The sequence below is a fragment of the Chelonia mydas genome, chromosome 27 (assembly GCF_015237465.2).
Source record: "Chelonia mydas isolate rCheMyd1 chromosome 27, rCheMyd1.pri.v2, whole genome shotgun sequence".
Classification (NCBI taxonomy): Eukaryota; Metazoa; Chordata; order Testudines; family Cheloniidae; genus Chelonia; species Chelonia mydas.
Window position 1 is genome coordinate 7,797,435 of NC_057860.1, and position 20,656 is coordinate 7,818,090.

Genomic DNA, 20,656 nt, shown 5'->3' on the forward strand with positions numbered 1-20,656 from the left:
GTGTATAAATTGCATCATAATCACACAACTGTGAAGAATATGGGCTACAGTGTCACATCTTCATTTTGGACCTATTGTGTCTGCGTATTATGTTTGGGGGCCGGGGGGGTGAATGTGCTTAGAAGTAAACTGCATGTGTATGTCTTCATTTCCTAAAGCCTTCTTGGGCATCCCTCCCACTGCTAGGTTTTCCCAGTTGGAGAAAGTGATAACGCTACCCATGAACATAGCTGTTGGCACACAGGCAAATTCTTTTTCAAAAATATTTGCCCCTCCTTGCAACAGTAGTGTACTGGCTCTACTGATAACAGAGTACTCTGCTGGGGTGTGGGGGGAGACAGACAGTGAATTTTCTCTCTCTCAAGTTTTCTTACTTGTAAGAGATCTCACATAGGGGTAGTAAGGCATAATTTAAGTTTTTTAAGATCGCTGCATGAAAGTATCTGCTTTTACGGGCTTGACTCAAGTGTAAAGAGGTTGAGTAAAACTGCCTCTTGGAAAGCAGGTAGGGGCTGGAGTAATTTTTACCTCTGTACTCTGTGTTCAAATGGTTTCTCAGTTCAGACACATGGGTTTATTATACTATGTCTATTCTTAGTCTAGTTACTTGGTGGTCATGGTGGTAGTGTAACCCCCCACCCACGCACACAGTTGTGGCCCATTTGGAGTTGCTAATCTGGAAGAAACCTAGGGATTTTGTTATGAATGATGGTTGGAAGGGCGTCATTCTGAAACAGTTATTGGGAGGAGCTTGTTGCTAGAAAAAGTGATTGCCGCAGTTTCCACATACGCATCTCCTATTAAAGCTTGGGCTAGCTCAGTGGATCAGATTTATACTAGGGTGTGAAGATGGTGACTTCAGTCTCCGTGTGAGGAGCTCAGTCTAAGACTGTGGCTCTTCTGATACAACTCTGCATTCTAGTGCCCCTTTCCCACCCAATGTCATCTTGTCCGAGGCTGGCTGATACTACAGGCGTAGGAGCACCATGCTTCTGGGAGGGGTCATGTTCTCAGATTGGGTGTGCAGATGGGTGCCAGTTAATCCCATAGTTATTAATAAAACCTGCACAGGGAAGAAGTAATCCAACTAACTAGTAAATGGGAGGGGGAACCATCAAATTTCTTGTTTGTAAAGTGCCTAGCATGTTTCTGGGTGCTATTAAAAAAAGTAATTCCCTGTTAGAGCTCACGTGGTTACCTCTATTTTCCTGCTTTAAAGAGGAGTTGAACTGTAATGTCAATTAGTGATCTAATCCTTACCTGTTATTACAAAGAAGAGTAAATCACTGAGATTTGAAAAAGTAAAATAAAATACCCAACCATCTAAAGGAAGGGTGCCCTTCTGATAGTGTGATAAATTACATAGGTTTGTGATGAAAGAAATCTAGCCAGTTCCCACAGCCCAATTCAGGCTGTAGTGCCTGAGAGTGAATGTAAGGTCAGAGTTGGCAATAAATATCCTGTATGGAAGCATAAAAAAACAGGATATACTTTAAAAGTGTTAAATGAAGGTTTTTAAAACATCAAATTTTATTTTAAAATAGCAGGCTTTCTCTCCCCTACATTCCACATGATGAGCTGCATTCTTAAAGCTCTTTTGTATATAAGACAGAAACGCTCAGTCTGATGATAACAGTACAATGGCAGGTTCAACTGAGAGGCTATTCAGGTACTGAGAATGAAATGATTGATATTAAAAAAAATTTTTTTTCAAATCCGTTACTATTAATAAATATCCAAGGTGCTAAAGCACTGCAGTTTTCCTGGAATGCACAGAACAGTTTTGCTCATCCTCTTGTGGTGTTCTTCAGGATGAACTGAAGATTAGTAAAGCCCTTCATAACTCTGACTTTCCCCGACTCCTCACTTTTGCTTTCCCTGAGCAAAACAAAGGGCACACAAATCCATGAGTGCTAGGAGAAGAAAAAGACTTCCTTTGGATTTCCAGCACACCATTCACCATTGCCAGTTTTCCTCTACCTGACCTACCTCCCTGCTGCTGGTTCCCAACCTTGGGTGGGTTTGGAACGGGTTACAGAAGGTGATGGGTCACTCTGGGTAGATCAACATTTAGGGAGGCTGGAAGAAGCACAGCAGTATTTAATCATTTCTAGAATTCCAGAAGCCAGCATCTCCCCATCCCTTCTCAGCTCAGCACCCTCCTGTGACTCCCAGAAAACCATAGAAATTAATAAATTAACATCCACCCTGGACATTGGATAGTTTTTCTTAGAGGTAATAAGGAAGGAGGGAGATGGAAGAATGGAGCAGACAGAACTGCTAGTGAGAAACCATCTACCCCTTTTATTTAAACATACTTATCTCGTTACATGTTTTTTTACATACATTAATTACTGGATTATGGGTGGCCACCGTGATTTTCTGGAAACTCAGTGGACTGCTGTTCTAGATCTTATTCCCTCAAGCCATGATATTAACCTCCCAGAAAGGCTCAAATACGGGATCAGTGCCATCAATACAGCTAAGATGCAGTTGTTGCTAGGGCTTGTGGAGGGGTCTGAGAGGATCCAAGTGTTGGCACAGGATCCAGGAGTGCAGGGAGGGAGGAATGATGGCAGTGAAGTTTGGGCCTGAGTTTTGATGTGGAAAAGTGCAGCCAGTGTAAGTGTGTGGTTAAAAAAATAAATAACATAGCAATAATAAGGGACCATACTCATGGCCACACAGTTATTCTTTGGACTTGGGGGCATTTTTGTTTTTCCCGAGCCTTAATGGCCTTGACTTGTCCCTGGAAAACGAGCTCAGATTGCTTGTGTGGCAACACGTAGTGCAGCCTCTGGGGCCTTCAAGTGGCTGATCTGTGTCCAATGTTTTCATTCCAAGTAGCTCTGCCTGCATCCTAAGGAAGGACCAGTCACCTCCATGACCAACAACCACTGTCCGAGTTTGCCTTTACCTCAGAGTATATTTATGCTTTTAAGGCTCTCCACATGCTCCCACTATCGTCATCAGCTTTATCATCCTTCTGTTCATTATTGCTGCCCCTTCACTACTGTTATCCTTTTGTTTCCAGTTTCTTTTTCTTGTTGTCACCTTTAAGTTATGTTTACCTGGGGTATGTGTGGCACATATAGGAGCCAATGTCCTTGTACCTCCCCTCGCCTCCCCCTCTTGTTTCCCAGTTAGATCTTACCAAAAGGTCACCCCCCCCCGGTGAATGTTAAATAGGTCATCTTTGTCAACTCCTAATGCACGTATAGCCATGATGAATGATTAGCATCTGCTAAGCATAGAGGTAGAATAGTTCTGGCCTTTGATTAAACCTCAAGTGTTACGGGGTAAAAGGGGAAAAAAACAGGAGAGAATAGATATCATTAGAACCCTGATAAAACAACCCTCTCCACCCTGCCATGCCCTACTGGATTTGTAGTGCTGCTGATTATTTAAATATCCGTGTGTTTCTTTCCTGCATTGATCTCTGAGAATGCAGCATCCATGGTGAAAATCTGCTCTGAGCTCCTAGTTGGTTGTGGGGTTTTTAGCCAGGGTTTCTTGCCTTTGCATTGGCACAGTTGTGACTTTGCCTTCCCCTTTGTCTTGCTGTGATGGAGGTTCCACTTTGTTTTCTTTATTACAAGAAACAATTCCCTTTCCACTCCATTGAAATGTTCTTTTTGTATTTGCTCACATACAGCTAGCTGACTCCTCCTCTCTGATGCACTGCATATGTGAGGGGGCAGCATTTCAGCAGCCTTGCCTGAGAGGGAGCTAACTGTATGCTATGGATGGGTCAAAGCCATGGGATCTGCACCAGTTTAGCTTAGATGACATGAAAATCTAGGCAGCGGGGATTCTGTTTGGCATCCTGTTTGAATGATGCTGTGGACACGCAAGCCTGGTGTGGTGGTTTAGGTTTTTGGAGTGTGAAGAAGAGGAAGAGACATGAGACCGAAGAAATCCGTCCACCATGTTACAGTAATAATTCTTACATTTTTCTTTCCTCTAGGGGCTGATAGTCCTTGGTGAAGCGTTGTCCCCAGATACTGCAGTAGATGATGCATCCCATCCCCTTAGTGCTGAAGTTAAGCTGGAGCCCGGGACTGACAGACTGGTACGTGCCAAAGATCGAGAGAAACACAACTAGATACTACAGATATATGTCTGCAAATACTGGTAGTGCATGTTGTTTTGGGGGTGTGTCCTGGAAGACAGATCCGTAGACCATGGTGTCTGAAAGCTCTTTAAGGCATGGTGCACAGTTTGGTTAGCTCCCACTTCATAGGCCTCCTCAAATGAGGCCTCTTAGTGGGGCTTTACTGGAGAATTGATGCCTGTGAGGAGGGTTTATTCAGGGGTCTGGGTTTAACAGATATGGTGACTTGGACATGTTTTTTGAACAGGGTTCCCCTGAGAGACCCTTGTAATAAATGTTAACATTTATATAGTGGTTTACAAGTGAAAAGCACTCTAAAGACATGAAATTTATTCTCTCAGACCTTCTTCCATCTAGCAAAAATGTCTTGATTGCACACCCAGAGATGGAGGGGCACAATACTAGTGAATGCTTCTGGACAAAGTGGCTATTAATCTGTGCTTCAGTTTCACTACCCACAAAATGGGAATAAATGTTACTATGAGATCTATGGATGGGAACTATATGAAGAGCTTAATATTTATCATTTAATACAGAAATGTAGGCCATAGAGACTGTGGGTTTCATCATGCAGTGTAGGTTGGTCTAGCTTGATCCTCTAGTCATTTATGGAAATACTTACACATTAAAGATGAGGTTTTGCAAACTGCTTTACAGTACTGTGAACTACACTTGGACTGACCTCCTCTAGCTCCTCATACTGGTGGTTACCCTAGAGCACCTGCTGATAGGGGCTGGTAAGTTTAAAACTGAAGCAAAATTTAGGGGCACCCAAAGAATACATGAATTTTGCCACTTGTTCCAGTTGGTGAGAGTTTCTATCTATGTGGCTCCAAAATAGTTGTTGTTAATTTATTTTAACTTATAAATTCACAGAAGAGATTAATATTTCTGCCTGCATGAGGCAGTGGGTTTTAAGCAACCATAGTTTAGCGAGCTCCTTCTGGGGGGTGAATATTAAATAAAACCAATGTTTTCTTGTTGCCACAGTTTTGGAATATGGCTCCCAAAACAGACAACTTCCAATTATTTTGGAATATTTTTGAAAGCTTCTAGTGTTAATAAATAGGTGAAATAAGAAAAATCCAGCTTGAGAATTTATTAGTTTGATTAAAGCTATTTCCTTTATATATTTCAGCATATTATGTTGACAGTTTGCGTTTTAATGGCTACAAAGATTTATCATTTTGATTCTGTCTCTGCTGTCATTTAAATAATTGTTTGACATGGGGGCATAATTTCCCACAAAGTGAAATTTTAAATTGCTAAAAATCTAAAAACTTAAAAATAAACATTGATGTCATCTGTTAAAAATATTGCTTAAAAAATCTAATTTTGCAAAGCCTACGGATAATGGACAACAATACTAAATTACCAATACCAATCCTTAATGGACAGGATACCAAATTACTGACAGTCTGATCTATAAAGCACACATGGTGCTACAGGTAACTTGTACTAGATTTTCACCTCTTGAGACTGGGATTCAAATACATTTGTTTGGGGTCTCTTGTTAGTCCTTGAATGACAGTTCACCTCATCATAAAACTTAACTACATAATTTACTACAGGTTTCAGAGTAACAGCCGTGTTAGTCTGTATTCGTAAAAAGAAAAGGAGTACTTGTGGCACCTTAGAGACTAACCAGTTTATTTGAGCATGAGCTTTCGTGAGCTACAGCTCACTTCATCGGATGCATAGTTACAGTTACATACTACAGTTAACAGGAGTTGCTAAGGACCAGAATAGCAGGGTATTGAGGTTCACTAGCAGAGCAGTGTAAGGATATGGGACTTGAATAACTGAAGGTGCTTTAGATCATACAGTGGCTGGCTCTGACCGTGATTATTTACCACCTTTCATGACTGCCAAGTAATAGGTGGGGAACAACAGACATACAATAGAATAGAATTCTGTGATTCCTTCAGAGCAGGCAAGTCCATGCAGTGATGAGTTTCCTGTTACTTCAGAGAATCAGTCAATGCCAGATTGAAGACTAAGATAAATAGTAAAGTTTAACAGTGGTAGGAAGACTTCATTTTGTTCTAGATTGTCTGTTTAAATCAGGAATTGTTGCTGAGAATACGCCAATGCCAGTTTGGCTTTCCAAAAGGAAAAAGAAAACTTAGGTTCCTGTGCTGACCCTATGAAGGAGCTCTACATAAACATCCGCAAGCTGACAAGGCCACCTCATTATCTTCCTTCAGATCCTTTCTTAAAACTCTCCTCTGCTGTCAGGCCTCTTTAGTCAGGTGGTGTGCTGGTACCACTGAAACAGACTGGTTGTAATCCTCTCACTTTTACCTTGTTTCACTGTTTCTCAGTTTTGTGTCCACTTGTCTCTTCTTTTGCTTGGAATGTAAGCTCTTCAGGACGGTGATCAGTTTTTGTTTGTCTGTACAGTGTTAGCACAATGGAACCCTGGTCCTTGTTGGACCTCCTGCGTGCTGCAGCACTAAAAATAGCTGCTAAGAAATAATGAAGCCTGTTCTGAGATTGCTGTTTGCATAAAACAGGTTTGTGGTCGCTGCTGGAGCCTACACCTCAAAGTCTGCTGTCCTGGAGGGCTCTTACCTGGCAGTAAAAATACTCACCCTTATCACTTCCATGTAGGGGCCTCATTTGAAGTTGTCTTATCATCCCCACTCTGCTCTTTTGTGCAACTCTCTACCAGCCTCCTACCTGTTGTTTAGTTCTGACTGCCTGGCTGTTGGAGATAATGCTGAGGGCGTCAGCCACAGGAAATGTGGCCTTTAGGCACCAAGCAGTTATGCTCCCCCTGCAGGATTATTCATGTGCTTAATTACACTTGTTCACAGAGAGGGTGGGGTGGTGAGTCAGGAAGAGGCTTGGCTTGCACAGAACTAGAGAACAAGTCTAGAGCACATTCCTGTGGCGCTGGAACTCTTATCAGAAGAGCAGCTTTATCTGGTGCCCCTCCTCAGGGTCCTCTTTCATGGTACACTGTAGCTGTTCTGTTCAGGCCAGGTCCCAGAGATCTGCATTACGATCTCTGCACCTTGAGGGCTGCATGGAATACCATCCTCTTTGGCTACATCCGTTTCCTTGCTTCAGAGCAAGCTGCATGAGGAAGAGATGGTGTATAAAAGTGGGCGGGAGAGTGGATCCATCACCAATCATTCCGAAGTGTCTGGGTCTCTTCTTTCATTCAAAGTCGTCCTCTCTGGCCAATGTGTGGGGCCCCAGGATGTTCCAGCTGGTGTTGACCAATGGAAAGAGTGTGGTGTGTGATCACGTGTCCTCTGGCACTGAGCAGGATGTGTGGAATGTTGCCTGATAATCCCTAGGAGGAATTCATTATACTGGCAGCGGAGGGGGAGGCTTACACGCAAGACCTAGAAATTCCTTCTGTTAGCTTCCACTTCAGGATTGGAAATGTGCTGTCTGAAAATATGAATGATGTGAAATCCTGAAGCAGTAACAGTTAAGCCCCTAATGGATCTGCAGGATAGTGTTAGGATCGAAAGACAATTGTAGGGAGAAAATGGTTCTGCCCCATGTCTCTCCTGCCCTTCTAGCTAGTTCAGACACTTGGGAGTATGTCTACACTGCATCTGGCAGTGAGCCTCGCAGCCTGGGTCCACAGACTTGTTTTGGCGGGGCTTGGGCACTAAAAGTAGCTGTGTAGACATCGCTTGGACATGGGCTCTCAGGCTGTGAAGCCTGAGGGAGTGAGGAATGGGCTTTGGTGCCTGAGCCGCAATATCTACACATCTGCATCCGATGAAGTGAGCTGTAGCCCACGAAAGCTTATGCTCAAATACATTGGTTAGTCTCTAAGGTGCCACAAATCCTCCTGTTCTTTGGGCAAATATGTACACAGCTACTTTTAGTGCATTAGTTGCAAGCCCCACTAACAGGAGTCTGTCTACCTGGGCTGGGAGGCTCACTCTCAGATGCAGTGTAGACATGCTCTTAATGTGATCCCTCCTTGCCAGCAAAGGAGATGGTACATTAAGACTTCAGTGATGCATTTGCTGCAGTGAAGGGCTTTGTCCCCAGCAGAGGGGAAGCATCAGAACCTTGGTCGGCTGAGAGGAGTGATCTAAACAAAGAGATTAGAGTAGGTCTGCGATCTACAAGGATATATAGGAATGAAATGTTTTGTAGCCTCTGCAGCACCATGTGACGCCCCAGTGGCTTGCAAACTCCCAGTGCCAAATGCAAAGAGGTGGCCTTTGCACGGGTTACAGTATGGCTGACTCTTGCAGTGGTGCCAGTGCTGGCAAGTGTCCATGGTTCCGGACTTTCACACCCAAAGTGGGCCATTACTAGTGGTGGTAGAGCAGCAAGAGATTAAAAAACAGACTAGGAAAGGATACAAACCAGTTGCATGGTGTTAAAAGACGGCCAGCACCCCTAGATACCCACAGCTGCAGTGAATGTCCATCATCCATAACCCTAACAGAGCAGATTCCAACCCCCACCCCCACAAGTACACAAATATGTGATTAATGCAGCCTTAAGGACTGACTGCGAGAGAATTGTTCCTGCTTTTTAGGCACTTCTCCTCCTCCTCCTGGGTTTCCCAGCTGCTCCAGGGTTTCCAGTCCATTTTTTTTCTGAGCTGTAATCACGACAACTTGATTAGCTCTGCTTCCTCCCAATCTAGGCCCCTTGGAACAACACTGCCTCTGTGCCTAGAGTGCAGAGCAGGCTGCTGTTGCTACCTCCACTCCACTCCCTTTATGTGCCATACATGGAGAGAACCCATACCATAGTCTGAATTACCTTTATCCTGGCGTAAGCAAATCAACAAAGAACAAAAATAGTCTCCATTCAAGGGCTCAGTGTGTGAGACTTTATGCCAGGCTAGCAGCAGGTCTGAGGGAAATGGCAGTCTGTTGCTGTGCTCTCAGAGAGAGCCAGAAATGTCAAGGTGCAGCACACCGAAAAAAGAGTTGTTACCAACGTATTTTATTTCCTCCCCTTGCTTAGTATAAAGGAGCAATTCTGCCCCCTGGCTCATGGAACATTCCCTCCTGGACCCCCCACTAACTCCCCACCTTCTCACCCGCCCCCATATGTTCAGTTCATCCCTTCCCTTACTGGGAATGAATGGACAAGTTGCACAGAAGTTCAGAGAGAGAGCTGCTGTGAGTTTCCAGGGGAATTTCAGTGGAGATTCTGCCTCAGAGTTCATGGGCTTACAAAAACAGACTTTAGGACATTCAAGATGAGGGGCCAGATGAGCATGGGGAAAATGGGTCATCTCCTCCCTAGAGGAATTCCTTCTGATACCTTCAGATGGATTCCTCAGCCCTATTACTAGGGATCTTCAGGGTATCATGGGCTGACGGCTTTTTATCCTGTTTGGACTGCACTTAGAAAAATGGTGTGTGCGAACACGTTTAAAATGCTAGTACACACACGGCATTTGTAGTAGCTGTAGTGGGACAACCTTCCAGCATGTGCAAAACCCAACTGCCTTATGTACACTAAGATTTTAAAGTGTTTAAAAACATGTTTAGGGCTAGATTTACAAAGGGGTTTAGGTGCCTCACAATGCAGATACATTTTGTATGTTTGGTACTTTTTCCTTAATGTAGAAGGGGCCTCACAGTGATTCTGGCAGCTCACATGATCTAAAGCCTCTGAACTTCAAAGGTTTGCAGATCACTGGAGTGTGAGGGTAGTTTGCACAAGTGGTTATTGCACTACAGTGAGACATAATGTTAAAATATTCCTAATAGGACCTTATTTCTTGCTTTGTTTCGCTCCTGGCCACTAAGGCAGTCTTTGCATGCCTATAGCTGTCTGAGAAGACCAGAAATCCTTTCGGCTTTGCACACTGGGAACTGCAGATGAGCAATTCTGACGGAGGAGGAAAACCTTACAAAATCCTCCTCCTCAGTCTCAATTCTGTATTGTGGAATGTGCTGGTTTGTGAAGCCTCCTGGAATTGAAGTTCTGTGTGGAAGCCCATTGTTGTGGTCTCTGCTGGTGGTGCAGAGGTAGGGATGAGGGAAATTTACATGGCTACGTGGGAAACCGTTATCCATTGTGTCCTTTCTTTTCCCTCTGTAGGGTGCTTCCATTTCCCAGCCAGTAGTGAATCTTGGTACATCTGCTGGAAATACTCCAGAATCCCTTCCCTCCAAACCCTGTGGAGCGCTGAGACCTGTCAATGGAGTTATTAACACGTAAGATGCTTGCATGGGCTGCCTGGGGAGGGTTTATGCCTCCGGTGAGGTTGGCGGTATCCTATTATGAACTAGGCCTGGCCCACTCTAAAGTTTGTAACTGAGTTAAACCTTTTTTAGGCATGGTTATAGCCTCTCATGGTTCTGATATTGCTTAAGTCCCACACCTAATCTAATTACAGATGCGCTCAGAAACAATGCATTCGACTAACTACCTAGATTAGAGGTGGGCAAACTACAGCCCACGGGCTACATCCGGCCCGCAGGACCGTCCTGCCTGGCCCCTGAGCTCCTGGCCCAGGAGGCTCGCCCTCAGCCCCTCCCCCGCTATTTCCCCTCCTCCATAGTGATGCCACCGCGCAGGAGCGGGGCTGCAAGCTCCTGCCACTCTGAGTGGCATGGTAAAGGGGCGGCGGCACACAGGCGGGGGGGTTGGATGGGGATCTTGGGGGGCAGTCGGGGGCGGTTAGGGGCGGGGGGGTCCCAGGAGGGGGCAGTCAGGGGACAAGGAGAAGGGGAGGTTGCATGGGTTGGAGGTTCTGAGGGGGACAGTCGGGGGGTGGGAAGTGGGAGGGGGCAGATGAGGGTGGAGGCTAGGCAGTTTGGGGAGGCACAGCCTTCCCTACCCGGCCCTCCATACAGTTTCGCACCCCGCTGTGGTCCTCGGGCCAAAAAATTTGCCCATCCCTGACCTAGATGGAATTGGTCTGTGGTGCAGTTAGGCATAACACTATTCTCAGAAAAATAATCTTTCCCTCCCTTGAACTGTACAACAAGTATGATGTAAAACACAATCCTGGCAAAACTGTTTAACAGGTTTTTTTGAATACCATTGCGACTTATGTGGTTTGAGCAATCGCATACCAAGGTCTTAATTAAACTTCAAATACATCCTACGTTAGAGCTGCAGTACTCACAAGTGCTTGCAGTTGTTCATAGGTGTGTCCAGCACCATTGCCTTTGTTCTTATATCGGTACGCTGTGGATAGAAAGTGCTTGGTACAATTGATTATCCCTGTACAGTAACACAATGCCTTGATATGCCTGCAGTTAGCTCGGTCATCAACGCTCTACATTTGAGAGCAGTGTATTTCACTTATAAAACTTAAGCATTGTATTCTAATGAGGAGAAAACTGTTCTGGCCAGTGGATGGGGTGTTGTGCTGGAATTAAGATAAGTGCACACACTGTACTGCTCCTGCAGGGGAGCTGTGTGTGAGCATGGTATTCTGTGTGCATCTAAAACAGGAAGGCTCATGTCGACATTGCACCATTTCAGTCACGCTGGTGAAGATTGCAGTGGTACAATTCTGTAGTGGAGACCAGATTTGGGGTTCATGTCTAGATTCTCAGCATCAGTTCCAATGAATTTGTTTCTCAACCTGGTGCCCAGTGGCATTTAGGCCCATTACAGATAATCTGCCAGTATTTCAAGAGATTCAGGACTAGAATTTCAGGGGATCCTGCATGCCAGGATTGAGGAACACATTGCTACAGCAGTAGGGTTGGATAGAAAAGGACTTTTTGAGGTTGGGATTGAAATATCATGGTGGAATTGTGTGTAATTCTCACCATTGATTTTAGTTAGTACTCTTTGCTCTGCACTTTCCTAACACCTTTTTTTTTTTTTTTTTTTTTTAATTTGGAAGGTGATAGGAAGAAAAGAAAAGGGAACAGTGTCAAACAATTAAAATATAGGGCTGTCGATGAATCACAGTTTACTCACGCAATTAACTCAAAAAAATTAACTGTGATTAATCGCAGTTTTGAAATTTTATTAAATATTTTGGATGTTTTTCTACATTTTCATATATATTCTGTGTTGTAATTGAAATCAAAGTTTATATTATTTTTGATAAATATTTACACTGTAAAAATGATAAACAAAAGAAAGTGTTATTCAGTTCACCTTACAAATGTAGATTTTTGTTTGTTACATAACTGCACTCAAAAACTAAACAATATAAAACTTCAGAGCCTGGAAGTCCACTCAGTCCTACTTCTTGTTCAGCCCTCTTCTTATTTACAAAGTGAGAACAGGCATTTGCATGGCACTTTTGTAGCCAGCATTGCAAGGTATGGACGTGCCAGATATGCTAGACATTTGTATGCCTGTTCATGCTTCAGCCACCATTCCAGAAAACAGGTTTCCATGCTGATGACGTTCATTAAAAAAAGTATGCGTTAATTAAACGTGTGACTGAACTCCTTGGAGGAGAATTGTATGTCCCCTGCTATGTTTTACCTGCGTTCTGCCATATATTTCATGTTATAGTAGTCTCAGATGATGACCCAGCACATTTTGTTCATTTTGAGAGCACTTTCACTGCAAATTTCACAAAACGCAAAGAAGGTACCAGCGGGAGATTTCTAAAGATAGCTACAGCACTCGACCCAAGCTTTAAGAATCTGAAGTGCCTTCCAAAATCTGAGAGGGAGGAGGTGTGGAGCATGCTTTCAGAAGTCTTAAAAGAGCAACACTCCAGTGCAGAAATTACAGAACCCAAACCACCAAAAAAGAAAATCAGCCTTCTGCTGGTGGCATCTGATTCGGATAATGAAAATGAACATGCATCCGTTCGCACTGCTTTGGATTGTTACCGAGCAGAACCCATCATCAGCACGGATGCATGTCCCCCGGAATGGTGGTTGAAGTATGAAGAGACACATGAATCTTTAGCACATCTGGCATGTAAATATCTTGTGGCACCCACTGCAACAGTGCCAGGCTAAAGCCTGTTCTCACTTTCAGGTGACATTGTAAACAAGAAGTGAGCAGCATTATCTCCTGTAAATTGTAACCAAACTTGTTTGTCTGAGCGATTGGGTGAACAAAAAGTAGGACTGAGTGGACTTGCAGGCTATAAAATTTTACATTGTTTTATTTTTTTTTTGTACATAATTCTACATTTGTACATTCAACTTCCACGGTAAAGAGATTGCACTACAGTACTTGTATTAGGTGAATTGAAATATACTATTTATTTTGTGTTTTTACGGTGCAAATACTTGTAATCAAAAATAAATATAAAGTGAGCACTGTACACTTTGTATTCTGTGTTGTAATTGAAATCAATATATTTGAAAATGTAGAAAACATCTGAAAACATTTAAATAAATGGTATTCCATTATTATTTAACAGTGCGATTAATTTTTTTAATTGCTTGAGAGCACTCTTAAAATACTTCAGTTTTGCCACTTGAAGTGGAGGTCAGAATTGTGAGCCTGGTTAGGCTCTGAGTGGCATCTATTCACTGCACAGTTCAAATGAATAAAAATGTGTAATATTCTAAATCTCTTCCGCTCTTGGACAGTCTTCAGTCTGGCTTGGCAGAACATGCTCAGGGAGATGGCACAGATGTTGAAGAGCTGTTGCATAAAAAGCAGCGACTGAACATGGTCTCTTCTCCTTCTGATGGAACCTGTGTAGCAGCTCGCACCCGCCCAGTACTGAGCTGCAAGAAGCGACGGCTCGTTCGACCTAGCAACATCATACCCCTCTCCAAAAAGGTCAGTGTGTACTGGTGTTGTCTTGCTCATCTTTATTTGATGTGTGTGTGACCCGAGAGAGAACTGAAGTCTTGACGCAGTAGTTAGTGGTGTACTTCCACCGCTGTGAAAGCAAAGGTGAAGTAGTCCCTTATCCCCCGATGTATGAGTATTTGCTGCTTTTATGAGGGTTGATCTAAGACATTTCAAAAAACAAACAATTTTAACAGAAGACATTGAGGCTGTAGGCTGTTGTAGATGCTATAGGGAAACCATGTAACCTTTCCGTTAATTTATTGTGATAATTGCAACTCTTGTGTCAGGGAAGAGGAGATAATAACTACTTGGGCAGGAATCTTATCATGAGCACCTCTTATTAAACGTTAGCTGAAACTTTAAAAAGCCAGAGGCAGATACCCAACATGGAAAATTTCAATCCAAACTATTAGAAGTTTGGTAAAGTTATAAGCAATTTAAAATGTAATGAGTCAGGCAGTCTTAACTATAAGCATTGTTACCTGCTTTCTTAAAAGTTGTGCCATGTGTACAACACTCTGCCTTCCATATATATAATATTTCACATGGGCTGCTGGGCTGACTGTTGACTACTCTTACCTTCAGCCCTGAAACATATGAATGTCTTATATTCCTGTATTGTTTCCTTTTTCATACTCTCTTCCACATGGTCTTGCCTTCCCTCGCCCTGTTCCTCCTCCACTGCTCCTGTTTGTACTGCTGACCACAGCAGTGAAAGGAGCTGTTGCTCCCTGGTGAGCTGATGTGGGGAAAGCAAGGCTTCACTCTTCAGTCTCTCTTGTAGCTGGCCCAAACTCTGGAGAGAGCTATGTCTAGCTCTCCCCTGGAGGGAAGATGGCTAGGATGTAGGACTGGAGAAGAATGGGAAGTGAAGTCCATTTCTGTATGGAGAGGATATCATAGCTAACTTTTTTTAAATGATGTAATCTTCTGGGTAAGCAAAATGGAAAGGCATCTTGTAAAGCAATATCACCATCTACGTGTTCCTGTGGTCATAGCAAACCATTCCGACTGGAGTATAAAGGGTTGTATTAACAGTGGAGGTATGGGAATCTCTCTCTGGGGGTTCAATCTTGCCAGAAGTTTAGTTGGACTCTGTGCTGCTCTCCTGATTAAAGACAGGACAAACCATTCTCACTGCTGCTAAGTAAAAAAGGTTTCAAGCCAAACTGCATTATCATACGGTTACAAGTCTAGTGAGCTACAGGGGGAGCGGAAGTCTCAGGGTGCTAGAATTTAGAGAACTAGCTCAATTAGGTGCTACTTCCATGAGCAAAAAGGGCATGTTTCAGTTGTTAGCGCAATCAGATTAGCTTAACACAAGTGTAAATGGAGATTAGTCATCTAGTTGTGAGTATTTCTAAAGGGTTCTGCAAAGATCTGTTCTTGGCCCCGTGCTATTCAATACCTTTATCAATGGTTTGGAAGAAAATAATAAAATCATTGCTGGTAAAACTTGCAGATGGCTGAAATTGAAGTGGTAAATGCTGATAGGGACACATGAGGTATACAGAGTAATCTGGTTCACTTGGGGAGGTGGGTTCATTTTAATTACATGTTTTAATACAACCATATGCAAGGACACACCTTTCAGAACAAAGAATGTAGGTCATGCTTACAAGATGGGAGACTGTGACCTGATATGCAGTGACATTGAAAGGAACTTAAGGGTCATGGTAGATAACCTGTTGAACGTGAGCTGCTAGTGCAGTGCTGTAGCGAAGAGTGTTAGTTCGCCCCTTGAACATATGTATGTGTTGAATATCAAGTAGAAGTGAGCAAGAGATGTTACATCTGGGTACAGCATTAGTGAGATCACTGAGTACTGTTTGGTGCTGGGGTCCATATTTGATAAGTGATGCTGAAAAATTGGAAAGGATTTAGGAATGAGCTACAAGAATGATTCAAAGTTGGGAAAACATGCCTTTATAGTAAGATATTTAAAAAACTGAATCTCTTTACCTATTGAAGAGAAGGTTCAGAGATGACTTGATCACTGCCCATAGGTATCTGTGGGAAGGAGATTTCTGATTAGTATATATGGCTCCTTAATCTAGCAGAAAAAAGCATAACAAGGTCATGATTGTCTAGCTTCAGCTTCCGATCTGAGATCAGAAACAAAGTGCCTATTCTTAAGAGGGGTTAACCAACAATTGGAACAGTACCTAGGGAGATGGTGGATTCTCCATTACTTGAACTCTGAGTCAAGACAGCGTATCTTTCTAAAATGTCTGATATAACTCACAGAAGTTATAGACTTGATTTAGACCTTTCAGGGTGAGAGGTTCTGTGGCGTGTGTCATGCAGGAGGTCAAACTAGATGATCATAGTGGTTCCTTCTGGCATTATAATCTGTACATCTGTGAATTGAAATGCCCAGCTTAATTGAGCTAACATGATTGAAAACATCCCTTATTGAAAACATCCCTTTTCTTTGTCAAGACTTACCTGTAAGTGTCAACTTGGCACAGCCATTTCTCACGCTGGCCTTGTCTAGGCTAAAAAGAAAGGTGTTTTTCCCCCTATAGAGTTAGCTGGATTGAGCTATCTTAAGTTGACTGAAAACCTCCTTAAACTGTCTACAGTGATGTCAAATATGTTCAGCCAATTTTAGCTGATTGAGCTATTGCTAAAAGTGTTAAACTGTATTTTATATTGGTGTTCAGTAGGATTTTTGGTTGTTAAAGCTTGATTTAGGGTTGGGGGACGTGCCTTTTTTCCTAGCCTAGGCAAGGCCAGTGGCTCTTATTTGGTGTAAAAAGGATGTAGCTTCCAGGATTTTTCAGCAAATTGCCTAAGAGTTGCATGTGGAATGAGTGGGTGTAGACAGATCAGCCTCTTTGAGTTAAGTGTATTGAATTTTTTTCTTTTTGCCCTTGGGGTCTAGGTTCATCGTAACAGCATGGTGCGATGTAGCTGTGATGTGAACCCGTTGTGTGCCATCTGTGGCACTCGAAGCTCCATATCTCCGGAAATCCAGTATGAAGCCCCTTTGCTGGAGCGCCTCTCCCAGCTGGACTCATGTATTCACCCTGTTCTATCATTCCCAGATGGTAAGCACAGCCACTTAATGAAACGCACAGTGAAGTTGTGAGGTATAGGGAGAGAAATACCAGAGGGTGTAAAACGAATAATACTTTGGGTAACTTTGGTGCTACCATAATCCAGCCGCTTGTGAACGTGCCAGCTCTGCTCTGCTCAGAACTTTAGATATTCATCACTTTCCATAGGAAGTGGGAATGTGCTAGGTATGTCCACATGCTTGGAACGAAGTATGTGCAGCTGTTAGTGGCTTATGGGGGATGGCACTCCCCAGAGTGGAAAGGTGAAAGGAAAGCAGTATACCTTGAATCCACACTGTGGTGAGCATGCACCTGTATACTCAGTCCTTGTGAGAACATTGCCCTGGAGCCCGGCTTTGTGAGAACAGAGAGCAAAGCAAGTAAAGTTTGATGATTGGGAGCCTTGCATCAGAGTTTGAGGGTTATACTGACAATATTTTATAAACCAGTTGGAGGATGTAGTTGAGTTTGACCATTTATATCAAAAGAAGAGACTGTCTTAGTTAGAAGAAGAGTCTCTTCTGTCTATGCCAGCAGCAAATCATCTGTGATACGATTTGAATTTGAGGTTAGTGTACAGCTGGGTAATAAGAGCTTGCGACCGAAGCCTTTTTATGTATTTATGGGTGATAAGAGAAGAGTAACTTAAGTTTCATGCTTCAGGGTGTAAACATGAAGGAATTTCTTTCCTCCATCTACCCTATTGCACAGTAGGCCAGATACTTCAGAAGAAGGTGAAAAAACTATTATGCATCAGTCATCTGCCACAGGTAGACACCAACAGTCTGATGCAGTACAGTAAATCCCGTATTTATAGGGTTGACCTAAACCAGTTAACATTTTTAAACATGACTTGTCCTGTCTACACTAGGTGCAAAGTCTTGTTTAAAACTATGTTTACTAACACATTTAAAACATGAGCATTTGTCTTAATTTAGATTGCTCTCAGTGCTCAGATACATGTGACCTCCTTTGATTATCCCAGAGGCTGGCTTTTTAATCCTCTCAAAACCTGAAAGAAGGTGGGCTGCTGGGGGCAGGGAAATCTGGTTAAATATTCTTTGTGTCTGCATCACAGTTTCCCAGCTGAGAAAGAGGTTTCAAGGTCACAGAATTAAGATGAGTGCCATCAACCAGGGTAGTTGTTTGTTCGTTCTCTCTCTCTCTGTCAAATTTTCACTGTGTTCACCATCAAAAATATGATATAGCCCTCCTGAATTGGCTGTATAGATATGGTACATTTGTATACATGAGAGAGAACTTTTTGTCAACATCTTGACTTGAACTGGCTCTCTCTTTCAAGCTCTCATTTTGAGTCCAACTCCCTTTGGCACCTTTAACATCTTGGCACCCGGAGCTGGGTTTCTCTAGCATAGTGTGCCGAGGCCTGCACTGCCAGGCACCTCGGGAGGAGGAGGAGGATCGCGTTACACTTTTGGTAAGCGGGCATATATGTGGTGGGTTTTAACCCATTGAAGTGCTGCTTGATAGGTGCTTTGTCCTTTCAGTTTCTCTGGTTCGTTGGATTTCAGTCTGGGGATTTTCAGATGATGTAATAACCTTGGTAACAAGGATGTTAACTTGGGTTTAAAAATGCACAGTGTGATCGCCATCTGCTGGTCCCCAAGAGACCTGCAGCATTGAGTTCAGTGAAAGAGAAAATGCGTAGAATAGAGTTGCAATACGATTGCAGTGCAACCAGTGTGAAGCCCTGTTAAATCAAATACTCGCTGTAGGAGCAGACCAATTTTTAAAAATTGAAGTAAATTTCCAAGCCTTGGAATAAATTGTGGAATCATCTGGAGGAGAGAGAGATAAGTGAAGAGAGTACTTGTTGTATCCATGAAGGCAAATCAGTTTAGTAAATCCACAATACAGCCTTCTTGGCGACCTGTTCAAGACTATTCTTATTCCTCGTGGTTTTGCATGGGGCATGCCTGTGCTAACACATTTATGCCCCGGTGTCAGTTATGGCAGGACAGCTGCCATCACGTCATTACTTCCTTGGCTTCTTAGCTAAACCAGAAGCCTTAACTGTCAGGTTATTTGAACACCACTCTAGCAGCTTTGCCCTGGAACCCAAGCTCCTGCTATTAATAGCAAACTCCAGCCCACACCCTGCTGCCAGTTGGCTCTGTCCTGCTGTCCAGCCAACCCATGCATCGTGTGTGTTTGCCCCCGCCCTCGGGTCAGATTGGCAGCCTCTGCTTGGGCTGCCATGCCAGTTCATTGGGGATGATGGGAATTCTAATGGGGGTTCAAGGAGAGGCCTCCAGGATTCAAGCCCTGCATGAAATCTCCTCTCTCCCAATTAGACACTGAAATAATTAATCTGTGGGATATAGAGATTTCAAATAGCTGGTCAGTCCTGTGGGGGCTAGGAAGGGGGCTCAGCTCTGATCTTAGCTGCTTCATCAAAGGCATTATGAAAATGCTGTGTCCCCTTGAGATCTGAGGAAGGGATGTTGGCCCTTCCTGCTCTCCTGTCAGTATTGCAGTGGCGCCTCTCTGGGCCTCAGTATTTGAACTTTCACTTGTGGTGATGGGGTTAGTCCCTGAGACAATGAGGTACCTAGCAGTTGCTGTTTCCCTTTTGGTTGAAGCAAGGTGCAGGTGTTCTGCCACTGATACAGGATGATCCCAGGTGGATGGGACACCGACAGTGTGTGTCAGGTAGTACCTAGTGGCCTGGGATGTACGCTTCTTTCCTCATGGATAACACCAAGTTGCTGCCTCCTAGACGTCTCTCTTCTGTTCAGGCTGAGGCTTTTCCTGCTGCGCTGTGAGAGATGAAAGAAACCCTGATAACTGGTGTACAAGAGGCACAAAACAGACATGTCATGCAGGATGTTCTGCAACCATGTGTCGTAGTTTTTGGCAACCAAATCAAAGTTTGAGGCCGTAAGCAACCATTGATAAGGGGGAAGTTGGGTCACCTGGGATCCCAAAGCCAGAGCCTGGTGGTGACTTTCTGCTAGCTGGGGAGGGGCAGCTGTGATCTAATAAGCCTAACTTGTCTGTGCAAGTAAAGTGCTGTATAACTTCATCAGTGTTTCCCTCAGTGGTGGCTTCTGTTAATTCAGGCAGTGTCTCCTGAAACGCTACGGTGGTGACTTCCATGGGAGGAGAAGGTTGTGAGAAGAGCAGCCTGGAGTATGTGTTGGGTTGGGCCAATGGACTTAATGCCAGGACTGTGTATGTGCGTAGTTGTGAGGCAGGTGTTTTATGTTGAGACTGCATGTGTGTAGGCATGGATGCACGGGTGTGTGTGTGTGTGTGTCCACATCCAGGGGTGGAGCGGAAGGAATATGCTGGAAATGGGGTGAGAGTGTACCTGCGCATTTGTGTCCCCATGGGCTTGTGGATCCACAATAGATGGATAAGTAATTATTGCCTCCATTTCAGAGATGGGGAGGGGGGTAATATCAGTGGTTTACCAGAATATAATCTGGATGAGAGAGACAGCTGTGCCACAAGCACGTAAGAAATTGCTGCTTGTCATTGGGGCAGCATTTAGGGATGGATACCATGTGTTGATGGCTTATGCCCACCTTTTGCCAGACTGATGTGCCTGGGTTATGTCCTGCTGGATCCTCGCAGCTGCTCTGGGCTTCTTGGGTTGCAGCAGTGGCCTGCACTACCTTCCCTCAATTAGGACTGACCAGGAACAGGTGACTTTTCCTCAAATGCAGAAGTCATGGTGGTCATCCAGGACTTTGCACCTCCAACATAGATGAGTGCAAAGAGTTTTGCTTTGCACGGTCCTTGAAATCCAGCTGGGGCACAGTGT

At 43.7% G+C, this 20,656-nt stretch overlaps 1 protein-coding gene across 12 annotated transcripts in view; it reads left to right on the top strand.

The window, feature by feature from the left end:
- KANSL1 (KAT8 regulatory NSL complex subunit 1) overlaps positions 1-20,656 on the top strand; it is a 173,035-nt gene that overhangs the window by 135,514 nt on the left and 16,865 nt on the right. For all 12 annotated transcript variants that reach the window (XM_043536792.1, XM_027824411.3, XM_043536795.1 and 9 more), the window contains 4 exons: positions 3,968-4,072; positions 10,163-10,278; positions 13,594-13,789; positions 16,692-16,857. In XM_043536792.1, coding sequence (XP_043392727.1) covers positions 3,968-4,072; positions 10,163-10,278; positions 13,594-13,789; positions 16,692-16,857 — 583 coding nt within the window. The remainder of the gene's footprint in view (positions 1-3,967; positions 4,073-10,162; positions 10,279-13,593; positions 13,790-16,691; positions 16,858-20,656) is intronic.